Source organism: Taudactylus pleione, unplaced genomic scaffold (assembly GCF_031769625.1).
Source record: "Taudactylus pleione unplaced genomic scaffold, aTauple2 ptg000053l, whole genome shotgun sequence".
Taxonomy (NCBI): Eukaryota; Metazoa; Chordata; class Amphibia; order Anura; family Myobatrachidae; genus Taudactylus; species Taudactylus pleione.
This window is the reverse complement of record NW_028284455.1, coordinates 39,435,923-39,459,819: the sequence shown is the minus strand read 5'-3', so window position 1 is coordinate 39,459,819 and position 23,897 is coordinate 39,435,923. Positions and strand designations below refer to the sequence as shown.

At 45.7% G+C, this 23,897-nt stretch overlaps 1 protein-coding gene across 1 annotated transcript in view; it reads left to right on the top strand.

Annotated features, from left to right (window-relative positions):
- The window catches only part of CDV3 (CDV3 homolog), a 30,470-nt gene extending 15,908 nt beyond the window's left edge, over positions 1-14,562 (top strand). The window contains exons 3-5 of the mRNA XM_088462809.1: positions 11,143-11,279; positions 11,531-11,690; positions 12,407-14,562. Coding sequence (XP_088318935.1) covers positions 11,143-11,279; positions 11,531-11,690; positions 12,407-12,533 — 424 coding nt within the window. The 3' untranslated portion in view covers positions 12,534-14,562. The remainder of the gene's footprint in view (positions 1-11,142; positions 11,280-11,530; positions 11,691-12,406) is intronic.
- Positions 14,563-23,897: the final 9,335 nt, after the last annotated feature.

Here is a 23,897-nt window from a genome sequence, read left to right as displayed (position 1 = left end):
TATTAGGTCATCCCTCCTTCCTATCCCTAACATGGCATCCTTCAAAGACCCTACGGATAGGAAGCTAGAAAATTTCCATTTGTTAAAGCGGATGCTCTGGTTTGTCCAGCCCTTGCATTGGTTCGGGTGCCTAAAGCTGTCGGCTGCTGGGCAGAGCCTTTGGAGGAAGGGTTTACCTGACCTAGTCTCCTTTAGTTGCGCATGTTAGGCTGGGTACACGCCTAAAGATTTTCTGTCCATCCAACTAGTTGATTGGTTGGAATGAAAATCTGGTAAGGTATGAAAGCAAATGACAATCAGCAATTTGCTTCCAAATGCCAGAAAATGGACAAACTGTTTTAACAAACTGTTTACAGTGTTCTCCCCAGGCTGTTTTCTGCGGGCGCATCGCCCGGCAGAAACAGCCTGCTGCCCAGCACTTTTCCCCGCTGTGGAATGCTGGCCTCTGAAGGGACTGGAGGCTAAAGAAGCCTCCGATCACTTAAGAGGCCAACGTTCCCAGGGTATACTGGCTTCCCGACTGTCGTAACCCGGCGGGGGTGAAATGCCGTGTGTCTAGATGTAGACGCCTGACATTTCCCTGACGCCGGGAGACCGGCGTCCAGCATCCCGATCGAGCGGACTGCCGCGGTGGAGGAGGGTTAGGTTTAGGGCACCCGCGGGGGACTTGGGGTTAGGTACCCCCCCCCCCCAGGGGGGGACAGGTTTAGGCAGCGGGGAAGGGGGGGGGGTTAGGGTTAGGCACTGGAGGGGGGGGGTTAGGGTTAGGCACCCCTAAGAAGGGTTAGGTTAGTCAATACTTATCTATCGACAATCGCCATTTCCGCCGCTGTCGTGCTTCTGCTGCGGGGAACTCTGCTTTGGTCGGCCAGGCGCTGCCGGGAATTTCATACAGATTCTGTTCCCAGTGATGCACTGCGCGGGTGACATCATGACGTCACCCGCAACGTGTGGAGCCTGCCCCGCGCGCCTGCTGGATCTAGTTAGATCCACTCAGCGCGAGGCAGCGGCGAGGGGGAGAGCGGCCATCAAGTAAAGGTAAGGGCTAGGACCAGGACCAGCCTGGGGGCACTGCATGAAGGGGCCAGCCTGGGGGCACTGCATAAGGACAAAGCTAAACTACAGGGGGCACTGTATAAAGGGCACAAATACAGGGGACACTGCATAATGGGCACTTTTGACTGAGAGCCAGTGGGGGAGCAGGCCCACGATATCTCTTGATGGCTGAATAAGTTGGGACCAAAAGGAAGTCAGACGCAGAGCCACCAAATATGTAGGGGAGATCCCATACTGCTACTTCATCTCCAAAATAGATTGGAGATGAAGTAAACTTCGCTGTTGAAGTTTACGTTTCATATCGGAGTTTTTACCTGCGTTAAAGTATCGGGCGCGCGCCTGCTTATCCCCGTATTTAATATGAAATTAACAAAAACGGGTGACTCCGAAGTTGGATTTGCGTAAAGTTACGAATTTTTCCTTAAAAAAAATTGTAGGACCCCCCTAAAGTTGTAAAAACATGGGGGATCACTATGGGTACCCCCGTTTTAGCCTGTAATTGAAAGTCGGGGATTTAAATAGCCGCAGCAGGTGTTTTTTCCCGACATTGAAGAAGTGATGCAGAAGAGCACTTAGGTTAATTTTTTCGCTTTTTTTTTAGTGGTCCCATCAAATTTGGGGTACATGAAAATGGGTACTAGCATATTTTTAAGTCCCTAAAGTAAGTTTTTAAAAATTCTGCAATTGTGCACGTGCCGCTATAAATCTATTCTAGAAAACTCCTGCCGCATACTTGCAGAATAACCCTGAACCTATTTCCCTATTTTTAAACAATTTTTTCCCCCCCTTTTTTTTTTTTTTTTCACCCCAATTTTTTTTTGGGGGGGTGTCCCTATTTTTTTTTTTTTTGACAGTTGTCTTTTAAATGTCATTCCCAGGGGTGCATGCTATTTTTTTTAAGCCTGCACCCCTAAACCCCAATTCTGCACTTTTTTTCGACACCTAATCAATGGTGAAAAGTTATCCCCGTTTTTTGGCAAAGACTTTTCGAACCTGCGATAAGTCTTTGAAATTGAATACGGTGTAAAAGTCAAACCTGCGATAATGACGTCAAAAGTGCGATATTAACGCAAAAACGATGTTTTCGCTCCCATATTGAATACCCCTATCAGTGTTTCAAGAACAGACATGCTTTGAGACAAAACATGTAAATATTGAAACACATTTAAACCAATGTTTATCAAAAAGCTGGGCATTCAAATATTTATTCAACGCCTCAGTAAACTTGGGCAAGGAAACAAGGCACTGTCCAATAAGTTATAAATAATGGGGGTCCCTTTTGATTACAAAGCCCCTCAAAGATAGCGTGACCTAAATAGTAGTCTCACTCTGTTAACTTTGATTACTTTGCATGTACAGTTTTCCTAAATCTGTCCACAATACGCCACGCAGTTCGGCATGGTGGCGTGAGTGAGCTGCCAGGTCCCGTACAACTCTACTAGCATTAGGCTTTTTTTTGCTGAAAAATGCAACCCTGCGATGTGTGTAAAGGGAACTTTGCGTGGAAAAGAGTGCCGTTTCAGAGTGTGTCAAAATCAGTAGTCTCCTGGTGCGTTCCCAGTCGCATTGCGACATAGATGCATTTTCTGCAAAAAGACACCCACCGCAAGCAATCTCACAGGACCTGGTGCGCCGAGAGGGGCTGTTTGGCGAGACTGTAGCAAAGATGTGCGAGGATACATCTATAGGACCAATGTTCTGACTGGGGTAAATCTAGTTCCTCTTGTAAAGGGGAGAAGGACCTCAGGCCCTCTGAGTAAACCTGTTGGCATAATCTCAAAATACTTTGGGATCTCCAATGCAGCATTGGCACGGGCTACTAAGCCCGGAGGGAAGTCAGTATTATGCATAGCTGAGCTCAAAGGGTAAATTATGAAGAAGATTGGAGATGAAACCCTTAACTTTTTCCAAATTTGCAAATATATATAGATAGATAGATAGATCTATAAACCAAATAAAATACAGAAATACAGAACGTCCTTCTGGATAGTACGAAAGAAAGATGGTCGGATACCGATGGGTATTGTAAGCAATACGAAATCCTTGGAAGGACACTCATCTTTATATTTACCCTCCCTAACCAGGATTTTTTTTTTTTAGGATGCCAGGTTTGATGGTCCCTTTCTACGGTTCGAAATGAGGTCTAGAAAATTTAAGTCCCTAATATTTTTTTAACTGTATGACTAAATACTGCATATGGGTTGGGTGCCAGTTGGAAAGGCTGACTGTAGGCCCCTCATCACAGACTCATGGGTGTTGAGTTTAAGTGTAAAAGACTTTGTTTTAATTTTGACATTTGTTGAAGAACCAAACCTCTGGAGTGGGCACCCCTGTTGAGTACCGTTTAAGATCTGAAATGGTGCGGATAATACCCAGTTAAACTTGATTCTAACATAAGGTTTCCATATAATGCCAATATCCACGCCAGGTTCACTCGTCCCACATTCATGTCAGAGCACACCATCCTTAAATTGCAGATCTTTTCTATCAAAGGCCTTTTCAGCATCTGTTGATATCAGGGTCGTGGAATTTTTATTGTCTTTTGCTTCCTGTCCAGTTAAACCCTGCCTGGTCACCATGAATGAGAGTATTAAGGGTTTCAGACTGTTTGCCAACACTTTAGCATGTAATTTGAACAAAGGCATCAATCGGTAGCTCAAGCACAGAGTTGTATCCTTGCCCTGCTTAGGGAGCACTGTGACATGGTCTTCAAACATTGAGTGGATAAATTCTTCATATCAATTTCATTAAACGCCTGTAATAAGAGGTGCCATGTGAGCTTGGAACAGTTTATAGTGAGAAATAGTAAATCCATCAGGACCTGGGCTCTTCCCTATGGGTGTAGACCAGGGTTCGACAAAAATATCTAAAATATAGTAGCCAGCTTAAAAATATAGGAGCCAGACCATCATCCCAAACCAAAACCTTGCACACACTACCCCACATGCTTGGGGTGGCCCACCTATTTGCCTTTTAGTGACCTGGGCCAAACACCCAGGTCACTCCTATTTTGGGGGGGGGGGGGATACCTTATATTGGGCCTAATGCCCCCTATGTAGCCCGGGCTTTGTTCCCGCCTATATGCACACAGGTCTATTGCCTGATTTACCCCACTGGCCTAGTGCCTGACAACCCTGGTGGTCTAGGGAGGGGTTAATAGTAGGCCTCACAGAGGGCCTACCTGCTACAGTGGAAGAGGCTGCGGAGGGAGCTTCATTGGCTTTCACTTTTCACCCCCGCAGTCCTCTCCGGTCCTCAGCCGCATTCTTCTGCCACTGGCCCGTCCTGGCCAGCAGCGCCACCTCTTCTTTCAGCTGGCACCTCCTGTCGTCTTTTGTTCACAGCGTCTTCTGGCCTCTTCCGCGGCTGCCGGAACGCTTCTCTCCTTCGGGAGGTCTCCGCTGGACTGCTTTCCCGCTCAGCGGCGTCTAATACAAGATGCCGCGAGTGGGCGGGGCTATGATGCGGCGAGCCGTGATTGGCTAATTGCTTCTGCCTCCTATTGGCGGCTGAATCAATATTTGGTGTGACCACCCTTTGCCTTCAAAACAACATCAGTTCTTCTAGGTACACTTGCACACAGTTTTTGAAGGATCTCTGCAGGGAGGTTGTTCCAAATATCTTGGAGAACCACAGGTCTTCTGTGGATGTAGGCTTGCTCAAATCCTGTCTCTTTATAGGAATCTGTATGTAATGCCGGTTGTTGGGATGCCTCCTGTCACAATACCGACAGCGGCATCCCCCCTTTGTGCCTAAACCTAACCCTCCCCCTTAGTGCCTAGCCCTCCCCCCTAGGGGTGCCTAATCTCTAACCCCCCGCCCCCCCACAAAACCTAACTCTAGCCCTGCCATCTTTCCTAACCCCCTAACGGCTAACTCTTAAGGGCGCCCTGGGCTTGCCTCGTTCGGGCTGTTGTCCTCCAAGATTCCAGCGTTGGGATTTTGTCGCCTTTCAGTCCCTTGTCAGCTTTCCAGCGTTGGGTTAAGACCGGCGGCTCATAACTACATCCCTCTTTATGTAATCCCAGACAGACTTGATAAGATCAGGGCTCTGTAGGAGCCATATCATCACTTCCAGGACTCTTTGTTCTTCTTTATGCTGAAGATATTGTCTGTATGTTTGAGGTCGTTGTCCTGGTGCAGAATAAATTTGGAGCCAATCAGACACCTGCCTGATGGTGTTGCGTGATAAGTACCTGTCTTGATTTGATTTAGATTTATCTTCTGTTCATTCACTTTGCATTTTGTTAATTGATAAAAATTAACTATGAACACTTCTATTTCTACTTCAGGGTCCATAGGGTATCCACAGGATACCTTGGGGTATAGGTGATGACGTCAGGCATTGGGCACCATAGAGTTACGTTTTCAGCCTCCCAGGATGCATTAGGGTCTCCCTCCTATACCCCGTCCCCGAGCCAAGGCATCTGTTTCGTTTGGTGCCCAGCCGGAGTCGGATGCACCTGCTTAGAGGGGGGCTAGAATTGGCCCCTGAAGTTTTCTACAAGCAGCTGTGGCTGCTCATCTGGATGTACAGCATGGACAGTCAGTGCTGACGTCCATGCTGTCTTCCCTACACCCCCGCCGGTACCAGAACGCCGGTACTGATCCGGGGATGCTGGTAGGCATCTGGGGTCACAGCTAGCGGTGACCCCACATGTTTGGGACCATGGCCGGATTCAAGGGGGTAGCAGGTAAGCAGCTGGGTCCCGTAGTGGGTCCCTGCTGAACACATGGTCCACAGTCCCCAGGCAGGGGGCTCCCTGGGGACTGGCTGCAGTGTGGAGCCAGGTTTCGGACCTGCGCTTCCACTACCCCCCTGGGACAGCAGACCGCAGCTGAGCGGTAGCGCTGCGGCGTCCCAGGGGTTAATTGCATGCCAGGGGAGCGCGCCTTCCCTGTAACACAGCCCTATCCGCTCTGCTGACTGGCCCTGTGGCAGCGCTCCTCCACCCGGCCGGCCTCCTCTCTGCTCCTCGGTGGCCATCTTTTGCTGGAAGCATGGTGAGTGCTGCTGGACGCTGAAGATCGGTGGCATCGCTGTCTGGGTCCCCCGGCATACCTCTCCTCCGTTGGTTCAGGTCTGTGTATGCAGTGCTGTGTCCTACCAGGCTCTGTGTCTGCGTAGTTGAGGATCAGCGCTGATAGTGCAGGAATTGATTTCTTTGCATAGTATGTGACTTCTGCTAGCGTCTGCTGCCTGTACTTTCACTTTCTACTGTCAGCCTTTTCACTGTCCCTGTTCTTCTGCTAAAGCCCTTGCGGTGCGCTGCTTGCAGGGTGGTTCTCCCACTATACTAACAAGTATCAGTGAGAGGGGTCACATACTTACCATCATGTCTGAGTGACTTTCCTCTCCAGCTTTTGTGTACTACGTGTAAGGTACCAATAGCGGAGGGGCTATGTCGGCAGTGTTATTTATTGGCGCAGCCAATTACTGTCACGGCTCCGGTACAGGAGCCGCCCTGGGCTTGTTTCGCCAAAGCGCTTACAACCCTTGTGGGCCAGTTAGCTCCGCAGCCTGCCTTCCCACAGATGGGATTGTCCCAGCAGTCAGTGGTGTCGTCACCCATGCAGGGTTTCCCGAGACAATTGATAGTACCCCACAGTCTCCTGATTTCCCCTCCTCAGGTCTCTCAGGAGCCTGCGTGGGTTAATTCGCTGATAAGCTCTGTACAGCATTTGTCGGACGTGTTACAAGGGGAGTCTGTGTTGCGGCCTCACAAGCGGCCGGTGGCGTCTCTGTCTGCTCCTTATGAAGATGACGACGGGACGTCCGATGATGGGGAGATTCTGGTTCTTTCTGACCAAGAACCTCCCCATACTAAAGAGTCGGACGCTAAGTCTATGGCAATTTGTTGGGTAGCCAGAGCTATGGAGCGCTGGGCAGATAATTTAGAGGCGTCTTTCGATTCCGACTGTTCGGCTGAACAGATCGAGTGGATAGGCAATCTCGGATTCGGCCACTTACATTAATGAAGCGGCTTTAGATATCAGTACCCTGAGCTCACGGATATCTTCGGCTGCAGTGGCGGCTCGTCGCACCTTATGGTTGTGATCTTGGAAGGCAGACGCCGATTCCAAAAAGGGCCTGGAAGCATTGCCTTTTAATGGAGAAGTCCTATTTGGTCCGGATCTGGACAAAATTCTAGCCACGCTGGCGGCAGCCAAATCGGCATGTCTCCCGTCTGCTGCAGTTCCTTCCAGTTCAGGTACGTCGGCCTTACAGGGCCCAGGGTAGGCCTAAAGCACAGTCCTGGCCCCAAGAAGTCGGCCAAGCCCCGAAAGCAGGCCTGGAGTACCAGACGTCCGGCCCCTAAGTCCGATGACAAACCTGCGGCCTTTCGGTCCGGGCCTCCCTTTGGGGGATCCCAAAGTGGAGGCCGTCTGCTACGGTTCGCCCAGTGTTGGTCGGTCACCACGACAGACAGTTGAGTCCACGAGGTGGTTTCTCACGGGTATGCCCTCTCCTTCCGGCACAGGCCCCCGTCCCGATTCTTCACCACGGGTCTTCCATCAGACCGGAACAAAGCCACGGAACTGCGGAAGGTTTTGCACACTATGCTCCAGGCTGGAGTTATAGTGCCTGTTCCTTTCTCCCAGAGGGGCCTGGGTTTCTATTCCAATCTGTTTTTGGTGCAGAAACCCAATGGGCCGTACCGTCCGATCCTCAACCTCAAAGCACAAGTCCTTGCGGGTGCCGAGGTTTCGGATGGTGACCCTACGGTCCATCATTCTGGCGCTGGAACCTGGGGATTACATGGTGTCATTGGACATACAGGACGCCTACCTGCATGTCCCTATTCTTTCGCGCCATCAACAATTCCTCAGGTTTGCGATCCGCAACAATCACTTCCAGTTCCGGGCGTTACCTTTTGCCCTGGCGACAGCACCACGTGTGTTCACCAAGGTTATGGTGGTCATGGCGGCTTCCCTGCGGCTGCAGGGAGTCCGCATGTTGCCGTACCTGGACTACCTACTGTTGGTAGCAGGATCTCCGGAGCTCCTTCTACGCCATTTGGATCTGATGATTGCAGTACTGCAACGGCACGGCTGGTTGATAAACTGGCAAAAGTTCCACCCTGATCCCGTCTCAGGATTCTGCACCTCGGAGCCTTGTTGGACTCCCGTCAGCAGCGGATCTTTGTGACGGGGGAAAAGATCTCTGCCTTGCAGTTGAGGGTGCGCAGTTGTCTGCAGAGTCGCCGGGTGTCTCTTCACTCGGTGATGAGGTTACTGGGCTCCATGGTGTCCGTAATCGACATGGTGGAATATGCCCAGTTTCACTCCAGACCTCTGCAGCAATTGATCCTGTCCAAATGGAATGGACTGCCTCAGTCTCAAATCCCAGACGATGGTGCTCACTCCGGAGGTTCGCCTGTCCCTGGTGGTTGCAGACGACCAATCTCAACAAGGGTCGTCCATTTTGGGTGGCGAACTGGGTCCTATTGACAACGGACGCCAGTCTTCGGGGCTGGGGAGCAGTCACAGGTCCACACTTGTTCCAGGGCAGATGGACTCGCGGAAAAGGAGCTTCCGATAAACATATTGGAACTCCGCGCCGTTTTCAATGCTCTCCAGCAGGCCCATCGGGTTCTCCAGGGTCATCCCGTGCAGGTCCAGTCGGACAACGCCACCGCCGTGGCCTACATAAATCGGCAAGGAAGAACCCGAAGTCGGGCGGCACTCGTAGAGGTGGTCCCGCATCCTGATCTGGGCAGAGCGCAATCTCCCGGCCATATCACCGGTATTCATCCCGGGAGTCCTAAACTGGGAGGCCGACTTTCTCAGTCGCCAGGACGTTCATCCGGGGGAATGGTCTCTGCACCAGGACGTCTTTCAACTTCTGGTGGACAGGTGGTGTCTTCCAGAGATCTACCTCATGGCGTCACGGCACAACAACAAGTTGCCGGTGTTCGGGTCTCGCACAAGAGACGAAAAGGTGGCTCTGGTAGATGCTCTGTGCGTCCAGTGGACATTCTGGTTTGCTTATCTCTTTCATCAGTTTTCCCTTCCACGGGTAATCCGGAAATTCAAACAGGAAGGAGGGACGCTCCTGTTGATAGTTGATGGCTGTTGAGACGGCCATGTTAAGGTCCATGGGGTTTTCCAGCTCTGTAGTACGCACTATGCTGAGAGCTCAGAAACCGTCTTCTGCAAGAATATACCATCGTGTGTGGCATACGTTCTTCCAATGGTGTCGACCGAGAGGTCATGCACCTCGGGAGTTCCGTCTGTCTAGAGTGCTAGTCTTCCTACAGGTGGGACTAGACCATGGGCTTCGCCTTGCTTCTTTGAAGGTGCAGGTTTCTGCCCTGTCTGGTTCCATCGTAGGATTGCTACAATCCCTGATGTGCGCACCTTTATGCAAGGTGTTCTTCAAATCCAGCCGCCATTTGTTCCACCGGTGGCGCCGGCTGTGGTCCTGAGGGCTCAGTGGATCTTAAATGGCTGACAGCCAAAACAGTTTTCCTTCTGGCCATCGCTTTGGCCAGACGTGTTTCTGATTTAGGGGCTCTCTTGTAGACCCCCTTTCTTGATTTTTCATGGGAACAGGGCGGTGCTGCGCACTCTTCCTGATTTTCTTCCCAAAGTTGTTTCCCTGTTTCATATCAACAAGGAAATCGTTGTGCCGGCTTTTAACTCACCTGACCTTTCAGTGGGTGAGGCCACTTTGGACGTTGTGCGGGCCTTAAGGATTTATATTGACCGCACTTCTTCGTTTAGGAAGTCGGACGCCTTGTTTGTCCTCTATGGCTTCCGTAAGAAGGGTTGGCCTGCTTCAATGCAAACTTTGGCAGCCTGGATCCTTATGGCAATTTCAGAAGCTTATCTTCATGAAGGCCTGCCGGTTCCATCTTCTGTGAGGGCTCATTCCACTAGGTCTGTGGTCCTTCATGGGCGGCTCGACGTGGTGCCTCTGCAGTCCAGATCTGCAAGGCGGCCACGTGGTCCTCTGTCCATACGTTTTGTGAGGTATTACGCGTTTGACACCTTTGCCTCTCAGGATGCTTCCTTCGGGCGGCGGATTCTCCTTTCAGCACAGGAGCTTCCCCACCCTTGAAGGATACTGCTTTGGGACATCCCCAAGGTATCCTGTGGATACCCTATGGACCCTGAAGTAGAAAATATGAGATATGGTAAGAACTTACCTTTGTTATCTCTATTTCTACGAAGTCTATAGGGTTCCACAGGACTCCCGCCCTGTCGCACCTGTGCTGCAGATGGGCTTTGCTCTGGTCACCGGTTTTTCCGTCTCCCTCTGGTGAGAATGTGATTCTTGTGTCCAGATCTTTTTTCTCTCTTCCTTCTCCTCCTCCGGCCTATGGCTTGGTACGTAACTGAGATGCCTTGGCTCGGGGGCAGGGTATAGGAGGGGGACCCTAGTGCATCCTGGGAGGCTGAAAACTTAACTCTGTGGTGCCCGATGCCTGACGTCATCACCTATACCCCAAGGTATCCTGTGGAACCCTATGGACTTCGTAGAAATAGAGATAACAAAGGTAAGTTCTTACCATATCTCATATTTTTTGAAGGCATTCTTACTTTGCAGCCAGCTGCCTAAAACTTCTGCACAGTACTGTAAATATTTTACAGTTTAGCTTTCCAAGTATATCTTTCAAGTGGTGTAGCTGAGACTGGCAACATGATCCATCTTCTGCCAATGATTTGTTATGGACTTGTATTTACAGACCAAATAAAGTCCCTTCTTGAAATTATGTCAAAGGCTAGTTATTGCTTATTTGGCCCAGTAATAGAGTGTTTATATGTAACTAAATTTGTCAATTATACAGATTGCCATATTAGGAGGCAAACAGTGACTGATGGCTTTGCAGGGATTCTGTGATTGGTTAATTGAGGCAGTGCCAATGATGTCACAGCAAGTCAAATGCCTGCAGAATCTGCCTCGTTTTGCAGCCTAATCCTGATTTATCCCAGATGTTCCTTTTACCAGTTAACATTTTTTTTTTTACTGCAAATGCTCTATTAGATGTGATGTCACTGTTTTGCATGTACATTTTGGAAAGAGATAATGACACAGACTGAATATGAACATGGTGTACTATTTTTGATTTAACTTTGCAGCAATGAAAAGGAAGATGATGAAAATGAGAAAAAGGAAGAACAAGGTGCAGACTGGGAAGATGCTGGAGGCTATGGCACAGACAAGACATCGGGGCCTTGGAATAAGGCTGCTCCTGCTCAAGCCCCTGTAAACATTGGTACGTCACAAACACCATTCAATTGCATCCTTCCTGTGCAGTATTTTTATTGTGTAGCTTTCACTTCTATACACTGTCACTTCATACTTGGCAAAGAAATCTGATCATTCTTCATAAATTGTAGTTTATGCATGACTTTGAACAATTTGTAAGTAAACTTTTTTTCAATGTATGTACGGCCTTTCTTCAGATACCTTACCACATGACTAGTCTGTTATTTTGGCAGTAGTTTGAAGTTTCCTTTTTCTCAGTTCCAGAAGCTCCAGAGCCTGTCCAGTCCACTGGTGTATATAGACCTCCTGCTGCCAGAGCATCTGCTCCAACACGGAAACCCCAGGGTCCCCCAGAAATCTATAGTGATGCCCAGTTCCCATCACTACAATCCACTGCCAAGCATACAGAGACCCGCAGGCAAGTACACTCAAATACATCTATGAAGTTGCAAGTTATTTAAAACCAGCAGCAAAAACTGTGCAGTACAAACAGACTTATTTCAGCAACCAATGAAAAACCCAAGTTCTTGGTGCGCACACTAGGACATAAGCCTGTCGCATCTCATTACAATATGTATTCGGTTCATTAAGAAGCTGACTTCTGGTCCTGTCAGTAGGGTTCACCTACAAGCGTAGGGGCTGATACATCTGCAAACACAACTTGTGTTCAACCTTGTATCTTGAGTGTTACCTAATTTCAGTGATGGTGTGTTGACTGAATTGTGGGCTGGTGCAGACATGTACTTATGTCTGCTATGAAACCATGGCCTATACATGGGGGTGGTCTGACAACAGAGAGAAACTGCATTTGGACGATCTGTACACATAATGCAGAACCAAATGCTTCCGAGCTGTGTTCAGCTCTGCATCAGTGCCTTAGTGCTCTACCTTCAATTCTGTTCACTGAACCACAATAACAAGTCAGCAATCAACTTTGATTTCTGATGAATCATACTGAAATAAAGTAACTAGTTGCTGTGGTATTTAGAAATGAGCCTTAGTGCTGCACCACATCTGTACGGCTATAAGCAATGCAGTAAGTGCTTGATCAAACCTTAGCATATTCTTGTTTCACTCTTTTCATGATCGCTAATTTAAAATCTTGACGCAGTTTTAATTTTGTTTCCACACCAGGGATAAAGAAATGGAGAAGACATTTGAGATGGTAAAACATAAAAACCGTGCAAGAGAAGAAGCTGCAAAGAATCAGGCCCTCCGACTTCAGTTAGATAACCAGTATGCCGTTCTAGGTGAACAATAAAGCTGCAAAAACACTTAACAGAAATCTTTGATAACTTGCCCGCTACGGTAAACAAACTACAGCTACTGGACTTGAGAACATCTGAGCTGTTTGATCTTCTGCGCTGCGTACTGGATGATGCAAATGACCGGATTCAAAAAACAAATCACCTACTTTTACTTGCTACATCTCCCTCCTGCTTCTTTGTCCTGGAGTGTGGGAACATGCGCCTGTGAGGCACTGAAAATTGAACAAGAATTCCCATTGTTGTAATAGTTACATGTCTTAAGAGCAGAATGGAAAAGCAGCTTTCAGTGGTTATTAAAATCTTTTTATGCTGAGCCTTCACCCAGGTTGACTACCTCAGTTTTGCTATGCTCATAGTGGACACCACATGGATTGCCATCTCTCACGGGAAAAGAAAAAACAGATTGTATTTTTGAAATAGCTGCGTTGGGACAGGGAGTGGAGGGGTCACTAGTGCTCCCCTTTGGTTTGGATACACCTATTGAATCAAGTCATTGCTTCATATTTTTAATTTGTTGTCTTTTGGTGTCCATTACTTAAGTGACCTTAAAGGGATTTAGTCATATACCCTTTTATGGCTTCTTTAAAGTGTTTCTCTAGATGGGTAATAGATACACAGGTCTTCATAAGCCGTAGATTACTTTATGTAAAAAGAGAGGAAAATATAAATTTACCAAATACAATGGGAATTAACATGATTTCTATTGCATTGCCATAAAACAATTTGTATTCAAACTATCATTCTGCAGTCTATGTGCAGTCTCTTACACTTTGTTTTGCAGAGAACTGATGCATATACATGTACAGCAGAAACTGTAACCGTAATGCTGGCTTGTCTGCCCTACATGGTGCCTAAGAGGGCTTTCCAGGTGGCCACTTATCACTCTGCAGAATGTGACAACCTGTTTCTGTTGGTTCAGTTCATATTTTAACACATCTAGTTTCCATAACTGTAACAGGAGTTAATACTGTGAAATTATGTGTGTGAATTAGTTGAGAGGCAACTATAAGGTTTCTTGATGGGTCTTTGGACAGACTTCATCTAAAAGGTTTTCAAGAGTTGCAGGAAGATGGAAGTGCATTGAAGTGTTGCTTCTCAACAGAAATGAAACCTGTACATCTATTAAAGTTACAAATAGCTCTTGAGTATGGATATTGAAATTTAAGGTGTAGTGTTTCATTAAAAGGTTATTAGTGATCCTCTAGATTAGCATTTCCAGCATATTGCATTAATTAGCGCACACCCTGAAATGTATCGCCCTGTCTATGAAACCCTGAAACACACACAACTATTCTAAAATATTATCTGTTCTGCAGGTGGTGACTAAGCTAATGTCATTTATTCCTCTGGTACAGGATATTGTTTGCTTTTATGTGTAACATAAAATATTCTGCAAAAGATGTGGGTGCAATAATAGATAATTTCAGTAGCAGGCAGAGAAAGATTAAGATTCTGTGAAAGGTTTAAGATCTTGCTGTATGATTTGGTTACTGTTGGCCAACTTAAGTGTTCTGTATTTTATCAGATATTCACACAAGGGTAAATAAAACACAAATTAGCAAATTATTTTATATACTTCTTACTGAGCCCCTAGTACTATTAAAACAATATTGTCTTTTCATTAATATCCACTTTATTTTCCTTGATTGCTTTGTTACTGAAGGGTTAAGTAGTTATTTCAGCTGTGCTTAATGAGTACAAGGAGGGTACATCATATTTGATTATCCTTAGTCAGTCTTTGCCAACAAAGGTGCAGGTAATTTATTTAAAAAAAAAAAAATTTGAAAAACCTGAAAAGTTATTTATGTGGAATGTGAAAATGTCACGTACTAAAAATTTAGTATGTTTTTTTTTTTTTTTTTTAATATCCAACTTTTGTTCCATTTTAGAAAAATTGTTACAATACATTATTCTCACTAGGTTTTTATCATGCTGTGTGATGGGTAATTGGACTGTCCGTAAAGTGTGTCTCAGGCATGGACTAGACAAAAAAAATGACCTTGATTAAAATTTAAATCTCTACATGAATGTGTGATGTCTCGCTTAAATAAAACTACAATGTTATCATGATTGGATGATCTAGAAGTAGCTAGTTACAAATCTATTTTTTCACCTTGTGTTGTGTGCTCTTGTATGTCTCGAATATTAATATTTTCCATCTGCTATTATTACTTTAATTTAAATTCAGGTGAGGGGAAGTCAAATATTCACTGTACAGTGCTTTGTAAATTGGTGGTGCTCTATAGTGTGTATAGGAAGATGGTAGAACAGGCCTTGACAAATCCTGGGGGCCAGGTCACCAAGGTGACCAAGATTTTAGTCCTGGTGACTAGTTTTTACAAGGGCTAGACACTTCTAATAAAGCAAATTTTTACAAAAAGAAAAAAAAGCTCCACTGGACGTGGTTACAGGCATGGGTGTTTCATTATGTGCCTGTTATATGTGGAGTAGCATATTCCCGCCCCATTAATCAGTGAGGCTCTGCCTCCCATATTCTGCCTGCTGGAAGTGTAAAGTGGAGATGGTGACCATGCCCAGCTTGGCATTGGAAGCAGTGGGGATCTAGGTGTGAGGCTCATAAAGTCACTATTTATTTATACAGCTCGCTCCATAGCTTCCTGCCCTGATATGCTGATTCCTGCGTCCATGGCTCTGCAGTCTTATCCTGCACCAGAGATGAGATGCCATGTCCTGCAACCACAGTGGAGGTGATGAGGGAGACTAAGCTCTGGATAGAGAGCAGTGCCCGCGGGACAGGCAGAGACCTCTACTATGGCATGAAGGATGTGGATTCTGGATGGGGGTAACCAGGTGCTGCTGAACTCTAACGGGGGGGAATGGTTTGCTGCTGGATACAAGTTAAGTGGCCAGGGGTGATGTGGGGACTGGGGGGGAAAGGTATCCAGAAGAGCTGCAGGGAGGAGGAGGCAGCATGCATGAGCTTGTAGGGAAAGCAGCTGTCTTATAACAGCAGCCAGTGCAGAACAAAACTAACTATAATGTGCTGGAGAAACTCCGGGGTTGGGCTTTCAACTTCCATGTATTCATGTGAGTAAATATCACTTTCTGAGCTGTTATGGCTGCTGATGTACCCCTGACTGATGTGCTATCTACTGTAGTTATGTAATTTTATGAGCTGGGATACACCTGGCCAAATGCACAATTACCTGGGATTTATATATGTATAGGCAAATCTTAGAAGTTATTATTTATTAGCATGGCTCCCATATAAACTATTTACCCATTTACAATATGTGTGCTGTAATGTTTTTTTTTTTTCCCCCTTAACTGTGTGCACTGATTAAAGTTCTAGAAAGTTTGCCCTTGATGGCTGCTTAGTGACCTGTGATCATCACACTGTGGACCAGGGTCCCTGTGTGCAAATATCGGCTAGTTACGGTAATCTCTACTAGTGCGCCTTGATCCTGCTCCCCAAGTGTGCCTCTGCCACCATTCCACCCTAAGTGTGACTGATCGCCCCTCTTAAGTGTGCTTCTTTCCTGCCCCCTCCCCAAATTGCATGTCTCATCCTATGTACTTATATTACTCATTATCCCACATGTAGCATAATATGAATCTGGGTCCAACTCATTTGCATAATATGAATTTGTCCCTACTGTATGGGAGAATATGAATGTTGGCCCTACTTTTTGGGAGAATATGTATTTGGGCCCTATTGTGGGGCATATTTTGATATGGGAGCAGATATGGGCATGTAGCAGAATCTGATGACCATTGAGGGGCATGTGTGGTGGTCTATACAAGTTTTCATATATTTTGGATGCAAGCGATGGTCTGGCTCCTAAACTTTTAAGCTGGCTCCAAGATTTTACAAAAATTTGTCAAGCCCTGTGGTAGAAGGTAATAGTAAGGATGATGAGTAAAGCTGCATACACACACAACAATTTTGTTACCAATGATTATTTGTCAGATTTTTTTTTAACTACAAACGATTTTTGCATATTAACTTAATGAAAATCGTTGAGTTGGCCAGTCTGACTGAACTACTAACGTGAACGCGCATGAACAATAATTGTTCAAAAAATCGTTGTGTGTGTATGCACCTTTACTCATTAATCTAACCTGCACTGATAAATACCAACACTTGCCTATTTATGTTCTTTAATCTTTTCAGCGGGGCTACCAAAGAGGGGGCCAGTGGGCTGGATGCAACCTTGACTCTTTTGGATTACATAATTTTTCAAATATTGCTGGTATGGTGTCTATTTAGCTGCTAGATTTAACACGGCAATGATTTAAATGGCTAAACCTACTGGTTTCATCTTTTAAAAATATTGCTGCCTTAAATCTAGCAGCTAAATTGAACCAAATCCCATGGCTGCCTGTAACTCTCAAGATATTACATAGGCTTTGTCAAGAGTACTGTTTTTTGTTTTTTTGTTAAATTTCCTTAAGTACTGTTTATTAAGCAGATCACAGCATGATCCATCAACCAAAACATAACAGAAATCACAAATACAAGATGAGTTTACACAGCAAATAGCAGATCAAGTCCAATGTTAGCTCTGGAGTGATCCGATTTTAGGTATAACAAATGGGGAGGGAAACACTCTCATATACAACAGAGTGGCAAACCATTAATAAAGAAACATTAAGATAGGAAAAGTGGGAAAAAGAAAGAAGACAGATTGAGAGAAAAGACCAATGGTGTGGAGCCCCAAGATGGGAGCTATGTGAAGAAGAGATCAATGTAGATTATTACCTGCTAAATGGGGATGGGACTCCAGACTTTATCAAACGATTTGGCCAAATTATTAATTATGCTGTTAATGTACTCCATCTTATAGGTGTACCAAATGCGAGAGAGGACAGACTGGAAGATGTCTACCCGCCACCTTAGCAGTCAGCTGCACTTTGGCTAATCATGGCAAAAACTATGTGGCGCATTAACAGTGCTGGGAGTCCCAGGGGAAGAAGGCAATATTTAGGATCAGGGACATTAAGAAAATGCGAAATGAAATATAGGACTTCCTACCAGAGAGCAGTTGTTTTTGGGCAAGACTACCAGATGTGGATAAAGCTGCCTTCATCCTAACATCCTCTCCAGCATGTCTGAGGTGTCAGGGAATATTCCCCTCAGTCAAGAGGGTACATAGTACCATCTGTACAACAATTATATACATTCTCATTCATTTTAACACCGATGAAGCTAGAAGTGGTGTTATCCTAAATCTCCAACTGTTCCTCAATGTCCAGGTTAATTCCGAAATCTGCTTCCCAAGCTAGTTTGTGGGAATCTTGCAAAAGCGTTTCTCCTCAAAAAGCAATGTATAGAAGTCAGAAATTAAACCTTTGGTGAGGAGCGTCTCCTGCGAATAGCATCGAAAGTTGTGAGAGGCCTATTAATGAGGGTAGATGGCGATAAATTAGAAAGATGCCTAAATATCTGACATTTTTGTTTGTGCCAAGTAAATGGAAATGAGGCCTCTAATGAAAGTTTGAAGGTGTGAGTATATGCAAGCACTCCCGACTTACTGGCGTTAATAGCCCAAATGTTGAGAATAAAGGGGAATCTTTGAGAGAAGGGGCTGCAGGGCTTTAGCTGGGTTGGTGAAGGAGATTAGGATATCATCCGTGTAGAGTGCTAATTTGTGCTCTTGAGTGTCTGGCTCTCACACCCAGGGGTGCCGAGAGGTAGGGGGAAGCGGGTACAAATTGCACGGGCTTGCTGCAGGGGCCCGGGTCCGGCACCACTCACCATCTTAAGTCACAGCAACCCAGCACGCGCTGCTGTGTGCTGGGCTGCACTGGGAGACTGCTAGTGGCTGTTAAAGGAGTGATCACGCTGATCGTGATCCCCATTGGCTGTGCACCAGGCTGAGGGGCACACAGCACTGCACTTCGCGGAGGGAGCATGACCACATCTCCCACGATTAGGCCACGCCACCTGGGCCTGGCTCTCGTCGGCCCTGCTCACACCAGTAATATCTACATTTGTTATGGAGCTCTTGGTGGCGAGGATCCACTGTAAAGCAAAAATTAGGGGTGAAAGTGGGCAACCCTGTTTGGTAATTGGCAATTCCAAAGTTAGAAGAGGTGATATTAACAGAGACCGTTGCTGTTGGGGAGCGATATAGAGCAGAAATACTATCATGGAATTTGCCAGAAAAGGCCATCTTTTCGAGTGCTTCAAAAGCAAAGGGTCTATGAAATCCGGTCAAATGCTTTCTCTGGGGGCCGGGCCCAAAATGAGCAAGGGGATTTTCTGTTTATGGATAGAGTACAATAAATGATGTCCCTTCTAGTATTTTAGGATGCCTGTCGACTCTGTATAAATCCGACCTGGTCTGCGTGGACAAGATGGAGGAAACCAAGCGAGTGGCAAAGATTTTAAGATCTACATTTAACAATGAGATCGGCCTGTAGTTAAGACACTGTAGGGTCTCTGGGCCTGATTCAGAGCCGCTCGCTCTGAATCAGCGCCGGGCTTTTCTTTTTTTCTTTTTAGAGCGGCCTCTTGGCCGCTCGCAGAGCTGTGGGTGACCAGCCACAAGACCATCGCGAACTATCGGGCTTGCTCAGCGCTTGTGACCGGGTCTGAATCAGGCCCTCTGTGCGGAGGCAGGGGCAAACGACGCACCCTCGAAGATGCCATTAGATAGAGAGATAAGATTCTAAGCTAATTCCTTTATTAGTAGTTTGTATTATTGGGCTGTAAACCAGTTGGGACCTGGCCCAGCTGAAGATCGCATTGATTTAATAGCAGCAATCACCTCCTCCACCGAGATATTCTCATTTAACACAGATAGCTGGGACTCTGAGATACAGTACATGGTAGGGGGACAGTCGACAAATAAGAACCCACTCTCTTGGATCCAGTTGGGGAAGACAAGGAAGGGTCCACTAAGTTATATAGCAAACTATAAAAGTCCTTAAACTCTACCATTACCCTGGGGTTGTAGGAAACCGATCCCTACCTATGACCTATAAGTATAATTTATCATACTTGCCACTCGTTAAAATTTACACTTTACTGGTGAATAAAGTGAGATTTAGTCTGCCTTATGAAAACATTGGCATAGTTTCTGTAGAAAAAGTGCAGCGCAGTGAGACAGAAGAGTATTCATCTGACCCCTTAGGTACTCTATTTGGGATAGCAGAGAGGCATCGGGAGACTGTGTGTTGGGCAACTAAACCAGTAATTTGTGATTCAAGAAAAATAATTTCTTGTGCTGCCTTCTTTTGAATCTCTGAGGCCTCAGCCATAAGTAAGCCCCTTAGAGTATCCTTATGCGCCTCCCACAGGATACCAGGGGAGATTTCAGGGGACGCATTTTCATCAAAGTATTGTCGCACTGCGACTTTTATTTCCGCTAGAGTGGAGGAATGTTGTAAAAGAGACTCATCCAGGCGTCATTTGTACACTCTGCAGGGGCTCTATAAACAGGATGGGTATGGGATGCTGGCGGTCAAATCCCAACGGTTAGGATACCAACACGTGTCTGTAGGTATCCTAACCCAACCCCCCCCCCCCAAATCTGTTGTAGAATACACATCCCCTCATGCCCAGCCAGTTTTTGCTATTTGGCCATGCTATAACTGTTGCAAGGCATGCAGGGATGTGTAGTTCAATAACAGCTGGAAGGCTGCTTATTGTCCACTCCTGGCCTAAACCTAACCTCCCCCTCCCCGCACCCCAAATCTAACCCTCCAGTGCCTAACCCTTCCCCTAACTCTGCTACTTACCTTCAGGATGCCGGCACCAGGATTGTGACGACGGTATTCTAAGCGCCTGCATCCCCTGTGTCGGGTTTATCCAGTAGCTGTATGTGGACTTTCATTCCCAAACCTGCAGGGGAGGCAGAGGTCTTTCCCTGGTGATTCAATAGGGAATTACCTACATGTTATGGACGCCCATGTGCACAGGGTACCTAGGTTCCATACTATATCAGTGTGATTGTTCATTTTCCATATGGAACAATGTGGTGGGGCTATTTACTTGTCTATAAGTCCCTTTAGAAGATGCAGGTTTTCCTTACACTTCCTTTAGGATGAAGATTTTGCCGTACTGGCTGTGCCATCAATGGTTCACCATTTTTCAGGACATGTTGGCAGACGATCCACTCTGCATTTCTCTACGTCTAGATCTTCTTCATTAAGATCCAGGTCTGCACTCCAATTGGCATCGTTTGACTTTAACGGCTTGGTTCTTGAAACCAAGATCCCGAGAGCTAAAGAGTTTTCCTGCACTGTTGTTGAGATCATTATCCAGGCCTGGAAGCCAGTCCAATCCACTCGCTGGATGACTTTTTTCATAAATCCCAGACTGTGCAGGCAACGAAATCCCCATTTCGCGTCTCAAGTTCTTTTGATCCCCCTTGCTCGAACAAAACACTTATGAGACTGGTTTGTACGAGATGTGATCCTTACCTGAATAAACAAAAAGTCTAATTTTCAAATGTTACTAAGAATGAGCAATTGGCAATTCAACAACTTAAAAATAAGTCCATTATCATCCGCCCCGCTGACAAAGGCAGCGGCACAGTTATCATGAATAAGTGTAACTATGTCGATGAGGTATGCAGACAAGTTACAGACACCACTTGTTAAAAAGGACTAAGATTTGATCCCACCACCACCTTGAAATGAGAAGTTGACTCACTTATTCAGGTGGGTTTCTCTAACGGCTGGCTGGATGAACATGCTGTTAAATTCCTCACACAAGAACATCCGGTAGTTCCCCTTTTATAAATTCTGCCAAAAGTGCACAAATCCTCGATAAAGCCCCCGGGGAGGCCTATTGTCTCCACCCGGGGGTCACTGTGCCAGTCATTGTCCCAGTATGTGGATTTTTTTTTTTCCTCCAGACGGTCGTTAGCAATAGCTCAGGTATTCTCAAAGACACCCCAGATTTCCTACTAAAATTGAAAGCTTTTGGGTCCCCACCAACTGATTGGCTTTTAGTGACCCTTGATATAGTCTATACACAAACAACAATCATGATGAGGGCAAGAATGCCATTAAAAAGGCTCTTTCTAACAATTCCCTGTATACGGACCCACCAATTGAATTTTTTCTTCTTTTAATTGATGTGATTTTACACAAAAACTATTTCCTTTTTGAAAATTCCTTTTACCTCCAGCTACAGGGGACGGCTATGGGGTTAAACATGGCCCCTAGCTACGCCAACCTCTATATGTATGACTGAGATAATGCACATCTTGAATAATGAATCATTCTCTAAGTATATTAAATTATATTCCAGATTCATTGACAATATTTTTCTAATGTGGACGGGTGGTGTGGAAGCCCTTGATCAGTTTGTATCTATTTTGAATGAATTAACCAGCACCATCAGGTTTACCTACTCTAGCAGCCTTCAAACACTCAACTTCCTGGATGTCACAATAGCCATCGTTGATCAGGAATTTTTGACCAGTATTTTTAAGAAACAGACGGATCTTAATACAGTCGTCCCGGCTGACAGTTTCCATCCGAAGCCCCTTAAGCGGAGCCTGCCTTTCTCGCAATTCATCCGAGCAGCAAGAATTACCTCAGATAAAGAGAGCCTTCATTAAACACTTATTAATATGGAGGCTGACTTCGTACGTCGGGGTTACAATCACGATGAGGTGGATGGAGCAATCCTCAAATGCCTGTCCCTATATACTCTACTAAGGCCAAAGGAAGTACCGACTCGGTTAATCTTTCCTACAACATACTCTATATCCTCGGGTAGTATGACAGAGTCAGTTCTTAAACACTGGCACATTCTCCAGTTCAATCCAATACTTAAAGACACGTGTCGCAGTAACCCCATATTTGTCTACAAACGGAGCAATAACCTAAAAGACCTGTTGATCAAGTGGATATTAGTCTGGGCACTTTGAATGACAATTGGCTATCACTTAAAAACGGTGCCTTCCGATGTAGTGGATGTGTTAACTGTAGGTTCCTACTCACTGGAGATAAATTTGTATCCTACAAGTGGATTGCAGTACCGCATACAACATAGGCTTAATTGTGAGAGTAAATTTGTCATTTATGTGACTGTATGTCCATGCCACAAAACATACATCGGCAAAAACCACATGTATGCTCAAGGAGAGGATTGCTATGAACCGCTTCTCCATCAAAAAGGCTTTTTCAATAGTAGACTGTAGCACACCACCAGTAGCAAGACATTTTGTCGAAGTTGGACATAACATCAAGGACTTTCGTTTTATGCCTCTGGATCAAATTAAACCGCCTAAGAGGGGGAGACCGCCGTAAAAGACTGCTACAAAAAGAGTGTTAACTCATTTATAGATTCGAGACACTATGACCTGCAGGACTTAATGAGGAGCTATCGTTTAAAAATATAGATATAAAAAAAATCAAAGAAATACGTTAGTTTGGTCTTAGAGGGCTGCTACACATGAGGTGGTATATATTAATTTTTTCTTGTTCTGTTTGCATCGATCTTTCATATATTTTTTTGTATATTTGGCAATTTGTTTTTTTTCCTATCTTAAATCTGTATGATTACTATTTCTGCTGTTTTAGCCTATATACTTGTTTCTTAGGGGTTAATATTGTGAATATAGGTGCCAGTCAGACAGATTACTGTGCGCTCACTGACTTTATTGTTTGCCATATAGGTTTGCCGATATGTGTCTCTAAGCCTTTGTTAATTAGCTATTGACGTAATTTGTTTATATGCCACACGTGCCTTTTGGCCCCGGCATGTCATTGGATAACTCCTGCGTGTCATACCCTGCCGAGACCGTGGTTGACGCTGGACCCAGTGTGACTCGCCATCTCCATAGTGATATGCAGGTGATGCATTGCCGCTTGGCTTGCCGGGTACCCACTGGCACTGTGGTGCTGCTGGGGGGACGCGGCAGCTACAGACTGACAGACAGGTGAGGCCCATTTCTATTGATTAGGTGCCTTTTTTCACTATTTAATTTAATATTTTGCTAATGCCCTTGTGCTCATGATTAAGGTATTCATACACTGAAACTGCCGTCGGGCCCAGGGCTGATGGAATTTTTTCACCAGGCATATGATATGTACTCTGTTTGATACTGGCTCCTGTAATGTGACCTATGGCTGCTGATTATGTACACTGAGCATGGCCATTTCTTTTTAATGCTATATTACACATACACACACACACACACACCCCCCAATCACCAAAACCCCACCCACCAACAATAGGACAGGCAATGAAAATTGCAATGAAGATAGACACTAATGTACGTATACCACATTAACTAAAAGTATTGCATTACCTAATTTCTATTGGTGAATCACGTGATCCATGTGTTTAATATCCGAGCATATCCAGAGAACCACGCGATCTATCAGCGTGCGTTTCACTGGCAAATACTACCTTTCTCTGGAACGCATCA